The sequence below is a fragment of the Plectropomus leopardus genome, chromosome 11, assembly GCF_008729295.1.
Source record: "Plectropomus leopardus isolate mb chromosome 11, YSFRI_Pleo_2.0, whole genome shotgun sequence".
Classification (NCBI taxonomy): Eukaryota; Metazoa; Chordata; class Actinopteri; order Perciformes; family Serranidae; genus Plectropomus; species Plectropomus leopardus.
Genome location: NC_056473.1, coordinates 3963132 through 3979226, shown reverse-complemented (window position 1 = coordinate 3979226; position 16095 = coordinate 3963132). Strand labels below are relative to the sequence as shown.

Here is a 16095-nt window from a genome sequence, read left to right as displayed (position 1 = left end):
TATCTATGTCTATTATTCTGCACATAACAGGGGAGCTTTTTGTTCTTTTTCCTTTATTATCTGTCCAGCTACTTTCCTCTTCCTTGCTTCTCAGCCCCTGCAGGTTTCTCACAGCTCTTATCAGAGTCCGGGTTGCAGGCAGAGTGAGAAAGAAAGATTTCAGGAGCTTGTTTTTTGTAATTTACTGCTAATCCTTATCAGCGGACCCCCAGCCCGAGAGGAAGCTTTACCAAGCGCTCTAGCCAAATTCAACAGTCTGCCCAACTCCTAATTATCCAGCTACCTACCCAGATCAAGATATCCTGTCTGCCTCACTTGTTTAATACTATTAATAATACTAAATATTATTCATAGAGCACTTCTCATACAACGGATGAAAATGCAACACAAAAACAAAAAGGATACACAAAATATGTAAGTGAAGGTAGAATGTACAGAGACCAGTAAGAGTACAGTTAAAATGAGAGAATTAATATAAAATAATAATTGAAAGAATTCCATTAATTTAAATTTAAAAGGACTAAATTAAGAGGTTCTTAGCTGTCATTAAAAAATGCTCACTGAGCCTGCATCTCTCATAGCTTTTGAAAGTTTGCAAGTTGTATTCTATAATTGCGCTGCCTATTTTCTTCTGCGTATAACTGTGTGTATTTAATCCTTTGAAACTGGGCATATTGGTTTGATATCGTTCAAAAAACATGAAAAGAAGACAATGAGCAATCTGGGAAGAACTTTACCAAAAATCTGCAAGAATATAGTAAAAATTACAAGTAGATTTCCTAAAAAAAAATAGCAAAAAATAAATAAATGAAATTAAAAAAACAGAGAGAGTGACAGCAAAATATAGCTCTCTGGACATTTTTCCCTAGCTTTAGAGAAAAAAAAATCCAAATCTACTCATTTCTTGTAATTTGTGGGACATTTCTTGCCAAGTTGCTCTTTGCATTTTTTCCAATGTTTTTGAACAAAATCACACCAATTTGCCCAGGGTTAAAAGTATTAAATACTTGAAAGGCGTCCAAGTGAAGCACAAGAAAAGTAATGTCGATCCAGGTTTCAAAGGGATAAAATCCCAGCAGTAAAGGATCTGAAAGCTCGTAAAGGATTGTAGAATGACAGAAAGTCTGCAATGCTGGCCAGTCCCAAACCACTAAGACCTTTAAAAACAAGTAAAAGAACCTTGAAAATCTAATCTCAAAGATACAAGGAGCCAGTGCAGGGTAGTTAAAACTGGAGTAATATGCTCTCTCTTTCTTGTTTTGGTTAAAAGTCTAGCAGCACAATTCTAGATGACTTTGAATTTTTCAGTTGACTGTTTCGGAAGGCTGGTGAAAATGACAGTAATCTAATCTATTTGAAAAAAAAAAAATCATTAATACGTTTTTCAGCATCTTTAAAGGGTAGTAACAGCTGCACCTTTGAGATGTTTTGCATCTCTTCATTTCCTCTCTGAGATTGTTCCCGAATCTGTGCCCCTGTCATACACATATCCAACTACCTGTTTCTTGTCAGGTGTTCCAGTCCAAGGACGTCCCAGACAAGTCCACCACACCCGAGGAGTTCATACGCATGACAAAGGGTATCACCGTGGCAACGGCCAAGGCGGTGGCTGCGGGCAACTCTGCCCAGCAGGAGGACGTGATCGCCACTGCCAACCTGAGCCGCAAAGCCATCTCTGATATGCTGACTACCTGCAAGGTGCTAATCCAAGTCGCCCTGCCAGAACAGGCCTCACACAGACTTCACCGCGCTGCCAGGACACACGCGAGCTCGGCCTGCTGGGAGCAGATAGGACGTTAGAGTCTGGTCTACTTTATGGCTGCTCCCGCTGGCGGTGATTCAGTCACTTTTCAAAGTCGTGCAGCGTAGCATCAGTTAGGATGTCCTTCAGTGACTGTAGAGTGCTTACAAGACAAAAACAGACAGAAAACAGCATTGTAGGCCATGTTTTGGAAATCAAGGTACTATAAACAAATTGTTGAGTTTTTATTGGATTTGTCATTTGGCATGTCTTTTTCTTTTTTTCCCTTTCAATCTGTATTTCGCACATGTTAAAACAAAAAGATAAAAAAGAAGACCAATACAAAACCTGTACATTAATCTCAATAAACAAATATTCAGACCACTTAAACATAAATATCACATGTTCAAAAAGGAGCAGGAAGAAGTGCACACTTATTTATTCCTATCCCTATGTAAACATTCACACTCTATGTAAATGACCTCCCAAATTTTAACTACAACCCACTACAATATGGACAACTATCCCAGTTTATATGCAGCCACAACCACACATAAACTTGTACAAAGGCTAATCCGGACCTCACATTTTCAGTTTAATATCAAGACCTGTGTTAAATCTTAATGTCTCAGTAGAAACAGCGTTTTTGTCCTTTTTTAAATTCATGATACAACATTGTTTTTTCATGCCTCTAGCAAGCAGCTTGCCACCCAGAAGTGAGTGAGGAATTGAGGATCAAGGCCCTGCAGTACGGCGCTGAGTGCACAGCAGGATACATCAACCTTCTGGAGCAAGTCCTGCAGGTTAGAATGAGACAGTCACATGTCTTATAAATAAATAATGGGAGTGTGTACAAACAGTGTGAAAGAGTGGATCCTGATATTTGCTATAGCCAAGTGAGGTTTTCCAGGTTGTATCTGCAGGATTTAATCCTCTGATGCTTGAAAAAACTTTCCTGTCAGTCACGCTTGTGTTTACTGTAGCTTCCCCTGAAGCAAAAGCATAAGACTTGTGATATTCTAGTGTTATTCTTATGCCAATAAATTCCAAAAATACCAAAACCAACAATAAAATTTTCACCATTTGTAGCTAAAGTTTGATGTAGCTTACATCCATGTGCCACACACCTCTTTTTATGCCCAGATGCTATAAAAAACACATAAATGAGTTACACTGTTGCACTTTGTATTTGCACTTCATTATGAAGAACATGAACAATGTAGTTTACTTTTGCAGCCCCAAACAATGCTCTATTTACTTTATGTTCTAATATTTTTTCCTTCTTGATACCGATTTTGATTCATGAACTTACAGATTAAGTGATAGTGAGTACTGATCCAATACCATTGTGTTTAAATACACACAGAATAAAGGCCATTAACTTTTTTTTAATTTAGTTTGACATTTTGCTACACTTTTTACCAGTTACCATTTCTTCACTGCTCTAAAACAGTAGTTGCCAGTGACTGCACAGTAAACACTGCTGTGTACGCCGCTGTTTTACAGCAGCAAAGAACTGATTTCTGGGAAAAACTGCACTTTTATCCATGCATAAAACAACACCTAAGTTTATCAGTAAATTTCATGGTATTGAATCGGTGCATGGACTTGCGCACTGGCATTTCCACTTCTGGTAGTACTTATTGGTCAGAACACCTTTACTATTTACTCCTGTTTGAGTAATGTTTACATAAAACAACACTGCCCAGCTGTGTTAGGAAATTACTGTTCAGCCTTTTCTTATGATGAAAGTATATGTTGCTGGTCTGGTTAAAAAGATTGGTGTCTTTGAATAAAGGAATAGGCTTGGGGTTACGTGCCAGTTGTCAAAAAGAAAACTTTATAGAATAATGCCAGACTCATTTTTAAAGAAGGCCTCATGAATGATTACCAGTAGAGATGTCTTGATCAAGTTTTTTTTTTTGCCCCTGATCCTAATCCGAGTTATTTGATATTGAGTATCTGCTGATACTGAATCCTGATTCGATACTTGTATTTCCCTGGATAATCTTGCTGCACAATGCTCACTTCAAATTCTTTAAAGTTTTTAAATCAATCCAGTGTGTATTCTTGACAGTTTAAAAGCTCTGCAATACAATATGAGAAAAAATGTGTGCATCCAAACAGTTCCTCAAGAGTTTTTTTATTTTATTTTTTACAAAAAAAAAGAATATTTTTCTATGGCTCTGATCACAATTACACTTAGTGTAAAAATAAAATAAAATAAAATAAAATGTGTCTTCAGAAATTGCTCTCAGATCCACATAGTGCAGCATGGTAATAAAAGTAGTGAACAATATAAATGAGTAATAAATCAAAACTCCACTTCAAAGTTATACCTTAACTTTAATATCCCTAGACCCAACAAATAAAAATGGGTCACAGTTCTGTTTATTACAACATTAAAGTAAACAAGTTCACTGAAAATGAACAAAAAACATTTCTTAATTGAACTTAAAGTAGAGTAGCAATTTATGGTGAAATCAGTCTCTACTTATTGGAGTAGCAGCATTACAATAAAATCTGAATATCTTTTTATTGCTTTATGCCCCCAATCTATTGTATCTGTCTGTAACTACATTCATCCTAGAAGTAATATTTTTATATCTCACATTACGGTATACTCCTACTGAAGATCTAATTTAATTTCTGAACACCTTGTTGCATAAATCTGCATATTAATCAGCGAGTCTTATTTTCATTAAATACCTTTTTTGTTAATAACACTCCCCATGCATTATGTTAAGACAAGTGTGTTGCCATGTAACAGTTTCTAATTGATGTCACTTAATTATCTCACTTCCATAATTAGTTACTCTAGGAATACATCATGTGGATTCTGGCAGGGCATTAGCCACTAAAAGTACCTCGTTTTATAATTTGTGGTCGAGTATAAAGAGTCTGCTGTCGCTACATCGCCAAGTCAGTTAGTAGTGGTGCCAAATTATTTTTTTATGATACTTGTCAGAAATTACAGATCACATATAAATGCTTTTTTTGTTGGCTACCACTGGCAGGCATGTGAATGTTTGAAATAAAGTGTTCCTCACACTCTCGTTCATATTTCACATCATATTTCTGTGCGGCTCTTGTATTCTCAGGTGCTGCAGAGGCCGGTTCCCGAGCAGAAGCAGCAGCTGGCCTTACACTCCAAGCATGTGGCAGCGTGTGTGACAGAGCTCGTCCAGACAGCTGAGGCCATGAAAGGTGAGGCCACACACACACTGTCGCACACTCTTACACAAAGGACACAAACAAAAGTTAGGCTTCACAACCTTTAGTTACCGCTGACCCCATTTGGACTGATGTCAGGAATATACGGACCATTTAACTCACATGGAAGTTTTTATTTTATTTTATTTTACTTTTATTTTACCAGGAATCCTGGCCAAGACTGCAGCATAAATAATTTCACACAAAAGACCAAATGGACAAAAAGAAAACAGCAAAAAGTTCAAACGCATAGCGAAGAAATTTTGCTAACAAAAACCAAGCAATAGACTTAAAGGGAATAGTTCACCCAAAAATGAAAATTCAGTCATCATCTCATCACCCTCATGCCGATGGAAGGTCAGGAGAAGTTTTATAGTCCACACTGCCGGAGGTTCATGGGTAAAAGGCATTGCACTCATCTCCCAAACAATTGAGGCAAACAGTGACCAGGGTCAAATTGTTAAAAAAATACATAATAAAACAAAAAAAATGTCTCCATACTGCTACTTCGAAGTATTCCAAGTGTCCTGAAGCCCAGATGTGCCAAGTTCTTTTGGAAAACGTCACTCGCGTAATGTTTTAAGCCATGTTGTAGCCTGTAGCTCGTAGTGTAGGGGCTGCGTTCACATATGCACGCTTGCATGAGACCACAGAGAGCTTGCAGTATCTGCACACCAGTGTTTACATGCTTCCCAGAGGCCTCCCTCACACATAGTAACTTCTTTTTAATTATGATAACTTCTTTCTTGCTGTTAACTCCACAACTCTCTCTCCATGTGTGGGGGAAACTTCCAGGTAGCATGTAAACACTGGTGTGCAGATATTGTGAGCTCTCATTGGTCCCGCACATACACATGAGCGCGACTCCTGCACTTAGGTTACAGGCTACAACAAGGCTAAAAACATGACACCAGTGAAATTTTTGAAAACAGCTTGGCACGTCGGGGCTTCAGGACAAGCAGCATGGAGAAATTTTGTGGTTTTATTTAGTATTTTTTTATTGTCTGAATCCCGGTAACTATTTGCTTCAGTTGTTTGTGAGATTAGTGCAACACCTTTTCTCTGTAAATCCCCAGCAGTGTTTTGTGGACTCTAAAACTTTACTCGACTTTCCATCTGCATTAGGGTAAGTCAATAATGACTGAATTTTAATTTTTGGCCGAATTATCCCTTTAAAGCAATTTACCATAATCAAATTAGCAGCGTAAGTCTGTAACTGGACTTGTGCATTTGGTGGTCAAATAGTCCTTAATCCTGTCTTTAAAATCTTCATGTTTGTAATATAATCTAAGGTAGCTCTGTAGCTGACACCAAGATAAGAGAGCATTTCACCAAAGACGGTGCAGGTACTAAAAATGCTGCACGTAAGTTGTCTGCATGAGCGAAGGTTGCAGCTACTGTTAGTTTTAGGAGTCAGTAAAGAACATAAACAAGGAGGCAAGTTGTGTATATTTAGTATTCCAAGTGTTATGGTCCCTTATAAAACACTATAATGTTATTTTATTAGCAGGCACGCTTTGTGCAGAAGCTTGTGTGCTGTCCAAAAATTATTGGCAGCAGATTCAGATTTTAAAACGACTGCGAGACATTAAAGCCACCACAGCGTAAAACTGGCTGCTGAATACAGTCAGTTTGAAGCAAGAGGATTTCCACGAGGCGCCAACTCCATTTGATAAAATGTAAAAAAAAAAAAAAAATCATGACAGGATTGTGGAGATGTTAGAGATTAGTCAGAGGAGTCCTAATCCTCTTGTACATAAATGATATTACGGTTTTATTGAGTCACACCACCAAACCTGTCTGCGTGCGTAATAAATAAAGGTCATGAAAATCACTTTAGAATATTGAAATGGCACCACAGAGTGATTTCCGTGCAATTTGCTCCAAATTGTTCCAAATGAAGCTCTGCGTGATGGTTATGACACGCAGTGTTTCCTATAGAAGCTGCACCGTTGCATCTGACAGGAGTAATAGATTGTGTTTGGATGAGAATTAGATTTCAGCGTATAGCCCAAGACCCTGTGGGGCTATCCACTTCACCTCTCTAATGTCCCATGTGCTCTCTCCCTCCCTTTCTCTCCCCCTTCTCTCCCTTCGCTGCCTCAGATGGAGGTAAGTGGGATATGGTGTGTTTTGTTCCTCCAGATCACCTTTCATAGAGTCAGAAGGGGGGTAGACGGCTGAGGGGTGGGAGGGGGGGTGGAGGTTCAGAACAGATTTCCCCAGAGCTCACTGTAATCTATGAAAACATAGTTCCATCTGCTTTACCAAGCTGTTCCCAAACAGCGCCGTTTTATGGGCACTTAAAAGCCTATAAAAAGACAATGATCCATCAAATGTGCATTTCTTCAAACTTTGAGTTTATTTTATTTAACTTTGAGGCATTACCGTGATACTTTTTAGTGTATGGACTGCTGTGCTGGAGCTGAAGGAGGTGAAGATTTAGTGTGTGAATGAGCTGAAGCAGAATTTTGACTTTTTGTTGCATAAAATCGAATGTTATCACCAAAATTATAGCACGGTACATTGTGAGTCTGTGCTAAAGAAAAAGACAAAAAAAAAGCATGCACCGTCTTAATGTGTTGATCCCTTCCAGGATCAGAGTGTGCGGACCCCGAGGACCCCACTGTCATCGCTGAGACTGAGCTCCTCGGAGCAGCAGCGTCCATTGAAGCTGCAGCCAAGAAACTAGAGCAGCTGAAACCCAGAGCCAAGCCCAAGGTATAAGTGCCCCTCTCAACCCAGTCCACCCACACAACCCCACGCACAGCTTTTAGCCATTAATCAGCAGGGAGCCCATGTGGGCCGCAGGTAGGAAAAGGTGACAGTGACTTTGAAGTGGAGTCATCTTTTCTCTGTGACTGAGCTGCTATCTCGGTGTCATTAACGGAGAAGGAAAAAAAAAAGTTTCTTCCCTGCACATGTCGTGTTGACTCAGACCGCTGGTCCAGTGAGCAAACGTATGATGCTCGGAAAACTTTCTTCAAAGGCACTTTCGGACAGTATTTTCAGTTGCGTTGCCAGGAGACGCAATTACACTGCTGGGTCCTCAAGCTTGTTTTGGAATGAGTTCAAATGTGTGATGAACTGTTGTGACCCTTTCTAAAAAAGAGAGGGCCTCTGTCTTGTTGAACTTATTTCCTTTGTTGTATTGCAGTGTTCTTCATTTCTAAACTAAACTGAGCGGGGCTTTTTCAGCCTGTTCTCCCCCACACACAGCAGTATTGCCTTAAAAACTCAACGGCATAATATGCAAAGAAAATAGGCAAAAGATAGGGATAATAGTTTTGCTTGTGTAAAAAAAGATTTTTATGTTCTGTATGCATCACAGGGTTGTGTTTGTGTTGTGCTAATGCATGATTGTGTTGTCTGTCTCTGGAGACTGGATAGCTGGATCCTAGTGATCTTCCTCCTGTGCCTGTAGTGCTTTTCCCCTTATTCTATACCTCTTCCTGTACACACAGCGATCGTCGGTTCCCCCCTCTGCCTGTATGAAAGAAACTGAAGAATATTTGGGTTACCCTATTTTTAATAAAGCCTATATAATACTCTGTCTCATACCATAATTCCACAGCTACAGACTGCATTTATGAGGACCTTTGTGTTCATGAAAGGGGATTAGTGAGTGAAAGGCTTTACCTCTTTTTAGATGTCACTGTCTCCCTCTAGTGAGCTGATGGGAAAAAACAAATTACCATTTAAAGGGGAACACCACTTAAATTAAGAATTCCAATATGTTATTTCCATGGCATTTAAAGTTCAATCAATATTTGCCAACATGAGCTTCTCTCTCGAATCCAAAAACCAGAGAAGTAAGTCTTAAACTTGTGATGTCATCAAGTACAAAGTCTGGAGCTGCTCCATAGACAGAATGAGAGGCAGATTTTGTGGACCAACAGAATGTTTGTTTTCCATTTTTGCACCAAAATGAACTTTATTCTATTGTTGTGTTCTCACTTGTGAAATAGAAACACTCAGAGCAGTCCACTGGGTGCCCTCAGTGTCATCTATTGCACCTTGTCCTAACTGGACATGAGTGTCAGAATTTTTTTAAGGCAGAGCTAACAAAATTCAGCTTTCATACTTCGAGGCATTAAGCCTCCCTTAAGTCTGTAAAATAGCCCGTCAGATTCAATCAGGTGTCATTTGTCTGAAACAGCTTGGATTCTCCTTCTTCCTCCTCTTTACTCCCTCTCCTCTCTGCTCCTTTGTCTCCCCCACCCTATAAGGAGGGAGGGCCCCTCTGCTCCCAGCATGCTCGTTGCCCTGCCTTCCCCCTCCATCCCTCCCTCCCTCTCTGAGCCGTTGTAGACCTGGAAGCCTCCTCTGCAGGGCTCTGTCTGATATGTTTGATATATTAGGTTGTTATTCAGTCCAACTATATATCAAACATATTCCTACAGTGTCCCGCCCTGTCTCCAGCCACGTGTGCCTTATGTGTTTATGGAGCTCTGTGGTCATCATATGCTGCTGACTGCTGAGGCAGCAGAGATTTGTTGACTGTCTCTAAGCTGATGCGCTGTGATCTTCATCATGGTGTTTAGTTAAGGTTTGGGAAACAGGACATCATGTTCAACTGTGCTTTTTGTGAAAGATAAAGTTGAGCATTATAGATTATGCTACAGGCAATAGCTACCATAGAGCACACAGAGGTCATGCACTAAGTATGTTGTGAATTTTGGGAAGTTGGAAGAGGTTACTTTTTATATTTGCTTTATACATGTTCTACTTTTAGGCCTATTATTAAAAAGATGATTCCATTTTTCCCCACCATAGGTGGCAGCATAGAGAAGGCTTTGATATAGCACTTAGGCCATAGATGTGCTTGCTGTTTAACCTTGCATTCACATACGCATCCTGCTGTGTCAATAGGCTTTTTGTTTATATTATTGCCTATATGTGACCTGTGTTACTGTAGGATACCTGTAGAGGGCACACCAGAGAGCCGTATACAGCTACCGGATGTGAGGGATGTAAACAACAGACATGGCAACGCTCTAAGCTCCCAGGAAGTGCGGCAGTCTCTGATGCAAATTTTACAAAGTGGCCAAAAGTGGAATTACACTGTCTGCGTTGGTCACATGATGCACACTTTCCCCTAATGACTTACATTAGGAAGGAGACGTCCAGTTTGAGACATCCAGTTCGAAAACATTTGCAAAGAGTAAAAAGGCTGCAGGATTAAATATTGAAGTGCCATTCAAGCTAGCGAATCGCTTAACTGTAAGTCAGTCGCTCCGCTGGCAGAAGTTACCCGTTCAGTCACACTCGGCCACGCTCAACTGCAGTAAGTCTTCAGTGTGCAATGAGCAACTCTCATAGCAATGTACGGGGCCCCGCCCCCATGGCTGTATCCAGACCTCCTATAATACATCCATGCGACACTTGGGGAGGTCATGTTGAAGCTGAGATCAAGGCAGAAAAGGCGAAAGCAAACACCATTTCAGTGGTACATAAGGCCGCTATATCAAGCCTGTGGGGACATGTGGAGTATGTGTCTCTAATGCTTTCCGTCATTTTAATCCCCGATGCAGTGTTTACTTTGTCACATCCTCTCTGCCTCTACACTGCCACTGTTGTTTATATACATACTACATCTTGCGTCCGCATCGCGTTCATTTTTAGGTATGCACACAGAGGACGCAGGGGACACATGCAGCCATCATGCGAATGTGCAGTTAACAGCAACTATAACTCCGGCCTTAGAGCATCATTTTGGGGAGTAAAATATATAGAAAAGTTAGTAATTCAATGACATGTTTTAAAATCTCATACATATGGTAATAAAATCTCTCTGTGATAAAATCTTGTTATGGCCCCTGTTGACCTAGCGACATCGATAATTCTTTTTTTACTTCAGGATACTATGGTTGTAAGTCTTAATTAACATATGATTTTACTTTCAGCAGGCAGATGAGACGCTGGATTTTGAGGAGCAGATCTTAGAAGCAGCAAAGTCCATTGCAGCAGCAACTAGTGCTCTAGTTAAATCTGCATCTGCAGCTCAGAGAGAACTGGTGGCACAAGGCAAGGTCAGTCAACACACTGAGTCAAACACTCTGCAATGCACTGCATTACTAATAATGTAAAATATCATCTACATTCTGGTTGTTTTTTTTCCATTGTCAACCTCAGGTGGGATCCAACCTGGCCAACGCAGTGGATGATGGCCAGTGGTCACAGGGTCTCATATCAGCTGTAAGTTTCCTTCAACACATTCACAAATTACTGTATAAACTTTTTTAAAGGTCCAGTGTGTAAGATTAATCTAGAGATGAGGGTTGCTGATTGCAACTAGCTGAAACTTCTCCTCAAAGTTGCTTCAGTCTTCTTTGTGCAGGAGGTTTTACTAGAAGTCAGACTGTCCACAGAGATCTCTGTTCTCCATATCAAACAGATCAGGTGATTGAAAACACTGAATTTTTTTTTTTATATTTTATTTTCAGCACTTCTGTTTGGTCATTTCTTTTCTTTTTTGTGTTTATTCTCAGGTAATTTCCTTGTAATTTCTTTTAGTAATTTCTTGCTAATGTCAAGGGGCAAGGAGCTGTTCATTGCATTCTCCCCATAATTTGCAAGAAATCAAACCAATTTGCTCAGGTTACAAAGAGTTAAGGGAAAAAAAAGAAAAAAGAAAAACAGTGTTATTCTGATGCACTTGTGAAAATGCAAAGTCTCAAATTGCTGTATCTAGAACCAGTGTTTGGTTTGTCCGTTCGGGGCTGCTGTAAAAACATGACGGTGTGACATGCGAGAACCAGCTCCCTATGCAGATATAAATGGCTCATTCTGAGGCAACAAAAACACAGCATTTCTTATTTTCAGGTGTTTAATTATGAAAGAAAATGTACTTATTATATTCAAGTTCTACACACTGGACCTTTAATATTACAAAGGAGCTGGTTTAAATGTGTTGCTTGCTGTAGGCGCGTATGGTAGCAGCAGCCACCAGCAGCCTGTGTGAAGCAGCCAACGCCTCAGTGCAGGGCCACGCCAGCGAGGAGAAGCTCATCTCTTCAGCCAAACAGGTTGCAGCCTCCACGGCTCAGCTGCTGGTGGCCTGCAAAGTGAAGGCTGACCAGGACTCTGAGGCCATGAGGAGACTCCAGGTAACACTGACACACACTTTTTATCCACAGAAACTATGTGCACAGGGATTGTGTGCATGCTAACTTTGACATCATTTGTTTGAAGGCTGCCGGCAACGCGGTGAAGCGAGCCTCAGACAACCTGGTGAGGGCGGCTCAGAAAGCAGCATTTGACAAGAATGAAGATGACAGCGTGGTGGTGAAGACCAAATTCGTCGGAGGCATAGCTCAGGTGAGACAAAATCCGAAAAAAAAAAACCTGTAACAGAAATCTGTTGTGCGCTGTGCCCTTTTCACTGCATGTTTGCACCTCTCGCTGATATGCCAAAATGCCACAGTCGTTTTTCTGAAATTGTGATGTGCTGCTGTGGATAAACAGCCCATCAGCTTCATTTCAAAGCTGTTTACCAGGTTTACCCGACACCCACGGCTGCCAAACACCGCATCTCTTCAAGACTTGAGAACTGGCTGCCTTTTCATCTTTGAAAGTAATTGAAGAGTGGGTGTCTCTTTTTCAAAACTCCAGGATGCCACAGGAAGCTTTACTTTTCATCTTGATTGATTGACTTACTGTTTCAGTCAGTGGTGCACCCCAGCTGGGCATCAGTGAGGCTCACTGCCTCATTAATGTCTTATCATTGTTGCACTGAGGGGAGCTCTGGACATTTAAAATCGATTGATGGACCACTATCGATCGACAACTACTATTGTACATGCAGTTCAAAAGCTGTCATGAAATTACCTTTTTAAGTTTTTGTTGTAATGTTTAACGCTTCTTTCTTCATGCATCACAACCAATATTCTCCACTTGTGTATATTTATAGACATTGGTCAATTTTAGTAAACCATAAGCCAGGGGTCACCCACCATTTTTCCAAGGACCAGAATTCTTCTAAGCAGACATAGCATGCCTTTACTTTCCAAAATAGAAAGAAATAGACCTGTCATTGTTTCACAATTTATTAAAGTAATAATACAATAAAATTAATATCATTAATGATAAATTAGAAGTAAATAAAACAAAATTTTAAATAAGGGCATGTTCGAATAATAAGCTATTATAAAATGACAGATGGATTTATAAAGTACACATGGATCAAACACTTATATTTGCGGTTGGTAAATCATTACGTTATATACACCTTTTGAATTCTATTTAGTATAAGAAGGTTAAAAAAAATGCGCAATATCAAAAAAATACTGGAATGCATGTTTTCCCTCTCAAATTTTTGAATTTATTAAAATTCAGCAGCAGGCCGTATGGAACGCATGGAAGGTTTTGGTGTGTCCTAAATGGCTCGCATGCTGGCGGTTGCTGATGCCTGTCGTAGTTTGTCTGAGTTTGTCGCTGTGTGATGCTGCTTCCTGTATTTTTCGTCAATGTGCATGGAGCGAACGGGCCGTACAGTGTGAGCTGGATGCCGTGCAGCTGTTAGGTTTTCCATAGGAGCTATCCACAGGACAGGGATTATAATGTGTGGAAGGCACGTTTCCCCGTCAGCTGTTCCCGTTCTCCTCAGATCATCGCGGCTCAGGAGGAGATGCTGAGGAAGGAGCGGGAGCTGGAGGAGGCCCGGAAGAAGCTGGCTCAGATCCGACAGCAGCAGTACAAGTTCCTGCCCAGCGAGTTGAGGGAGGACGAGGGCTGATTGGCAGGCGAGGTGTGCGCCCGCGCCGATGACACCCTCTTGTCACGGGGAGATGTTGCCGATGTACGATTGGCCGCTTTGCTCTCATATAACCGAGGAATATACAGCACTTGAAACAGACCTGTTTGGTGTGAAAAACAAGTGCCTGTGCTCCGTAGTGTATTTGTGTGCGTGTATGTATGTGTGTGTGACGTGCGTATGTGTTTGTCAGTGAACGGCATTGACATTCAGAGTTCAATATGGAGACGGTCGGTACAGTTTTAGCAAGTGGAGACAGTATGATAAAGTTGTATGATAACCGTGTCATTGCTTTGTGAGTGTTACTGCATCATGAGCATTATCGACTGTTACAATCACGAATCGAAAGAATGGAGAAATCCTCTATAATCACTGAATGTTCTATAATTGTTGAAGGTTTAGAGCAAATAGAAATCAACTGAAGACTGATCTGCAAGTGGCGGAGCAAACCTAAGGGTCCATAGGTTGTATTCTAAATGTAAAAACCTCACGGGGGTTGATGAAAAGGCAGGAGGGGGGATGCATTTCACCACTGGCTTGCATGCACCATAATGTCTATACATATCAATGAAGCTACTAACCAATAGAGTAGTATAGCGAGGAAAGGCACTTGTATTTTACGAATAAAAATGTGAATTTGGGATTTGCTGTTAAAGTAGCAAATCTTTAAAAATAAATCATTCTTATAAAGTTCAGCTTGACGCCAAACGAGGACTTCTGATTGGAGTGTATTTCAAAATAAAACAAAAACACACCACTAGCCAACATTAGATATGAAGATATTTATTCTTGGCATATTTTTTTCCAAAGGAGCAGACCGATGTTATTCAAAGAATCTGGACTATATGTGACCAAATATGTCATGCTGCTGGATACATCACCTTACGTTCTTCCCTCACACACACACACACACACACACACACACACACACACACACACACACACACTGTGTAAGGAACATATGTTTACATTATATTTCATGTTTGTTCTCTCTTGTCTTCATGTATTAATTCCTCTCCCATTAACACTGGCCAGATTTTGTTCAGGTGCCCACTTGTACTGTACACACACACACACACACACACTCTCTCTCTCACACACACAGAGAGAGAGAGAGAGAGAGAGATACAGAGAGATAATTATTTTCCACCAGTCGCTGCCCTGTCACGGTAAAGGCATTTTTCACTTTAGACTCTATAGCAATACATTACACTGAATATCCGAGCGAGATAATAACGAGAGTCTGCGCTGTTGTAAGATTGGTTATGTGCAATGATATTTGGCTTGTGAATGAAACGTTATGCACTGATGTTGCTCATAAACAAACGCACTGAAGACGGCAATTTAAAGCTTCCATTATATTAAATGTAGGACGTTTACCGAAAAAAAAACCAGAAGGAAATGGCTTCAAGCTCTGATTGAGGAAACTTTCTTTTTCTCTTTAGCATATAAATGTATAATATATTGGAAATTTTAAGCAGTTCATCTCCTCAGTCTGTCCATGCCGCTGTCTGGACTGCATTGCGTACTAGTGCCTTACTTGAGTCTGCCCTGCGAGCAGCTGAAGATCAGGCTGAACAGGAGCCTGAGCCTTGTCCTCTCTGGATCCGAACAATATGCCAGTCTAATCCCCTTCGGGGTCTTAATAAACTGTCACCTAGTCCTTTGCCATACAATACAATGCCTTGGCTGGTGGCCTCTTTGCCTACAATATTAAAATGCTGATATAAAAGGGCATCTGTGGATACCTTAGGATTTAGAGACCATGTTGGAAGACTAACACTAGACTGCATTCCATGAGCATGTGGCAATTTGTGTTTTGAAGTCAAGACAATTTGTTGAAATCATTATGCCAAGTCCCTCTTAAATGTAGGACTTAATAACTTCCTTGTTTCATTGTCTAACCACTATTAAAAAATATGAATAAATAAGTTTTTATCAGTAAATGTAAGAATTACCCTGAGATCTATTGTCTATCTGATTTGTCCAAGTATTAACGGAAATAGAAAAAGTTACTAGCTCTGTTATGAATAGGTGTTGTGCTTTCTTTAACAGACTGCATTAGTTTTATGATTTGATGCTGTATGTATAATATTTATCTGGTCACAAAAGTATTTTTTGTATTCACCAAAAATAAAAGAGTTTCAAACAACCAGTTCTGTTGAGATTATTTTGTCCTTCTGTCTGTGTCGATCCTTTGGTGGTTTGCAAAGGATATGGTGATAGCTGTCTGTTTGTCCGTCCCAATTTCTTGTGATATCTCAAGAATGCCTTGAAGGCATTCCTCAAATTTGTCACAATGTCCACTTTATTATGAACTGATTAAATTTTGGTGTTCAAAGGTCTCAGCCATGACATCAAAAACATGTTTTTGGCCATAATACAA

The 16095-nt window shown here is 40.2% G+C and overlaps 1 protein-coding gene across 7 annotated transcripts in view; it reads left to right on the top strand.

Moving 5' to 3' along the window:
* tln2b (talin 2b) overlaps window positions 1-14051 on the top strand; it is a 138914-nt gene extending 124863 nt beyond the window's left edge. For 4 of the 7 annotated variants that reach the window (XM_042495457.1, XM_042495461.1, XM_042495456.1 and 1 more), the window contains 10 exons: window positions 1513-1698; window positions 2437-2544; window positions 4843-4948; window positions 7061-7066; window positions 7551-7675; window positions 10861-10986; window positions 11090-11152; window positions 11881-12063; window positions 12149-12274; window positions 13563-14051. In XM_042495457.1, the coding sequence (XP_042351391.1) occupies window positions 1513-1698; window positions 2437-2544; window positions 4843-4948; window positions 7061-7066; window positions 7551-7675; window positions 10861-10986; window positions 11090-11152; window positions 11881-12063; window positions 12149-12274; window positions 13563-13691 (1158 nt within the window). In that variant the 3' untranslated portion in view covers window positions 13692-14051. The remainder of the gene's footprint in view (window positions 1-1512; window positions 1699-2436; window positions 2545-4842; window positions 4949-7060; window positions 7067-7550; window positions 7676-10860; window positions 10987-11089; window positions 11153-11880; window positions 12064-12148; window positions 12275-13562) is intronic. The other 3 variants (XM_042495462.1, XM_042495460.1, XM_042495459.1) reach the window with 2 other exon arrangements.
* The last annotated feature ends 2044 nt before the right edge of the window (window positions 14052-16095 follow it).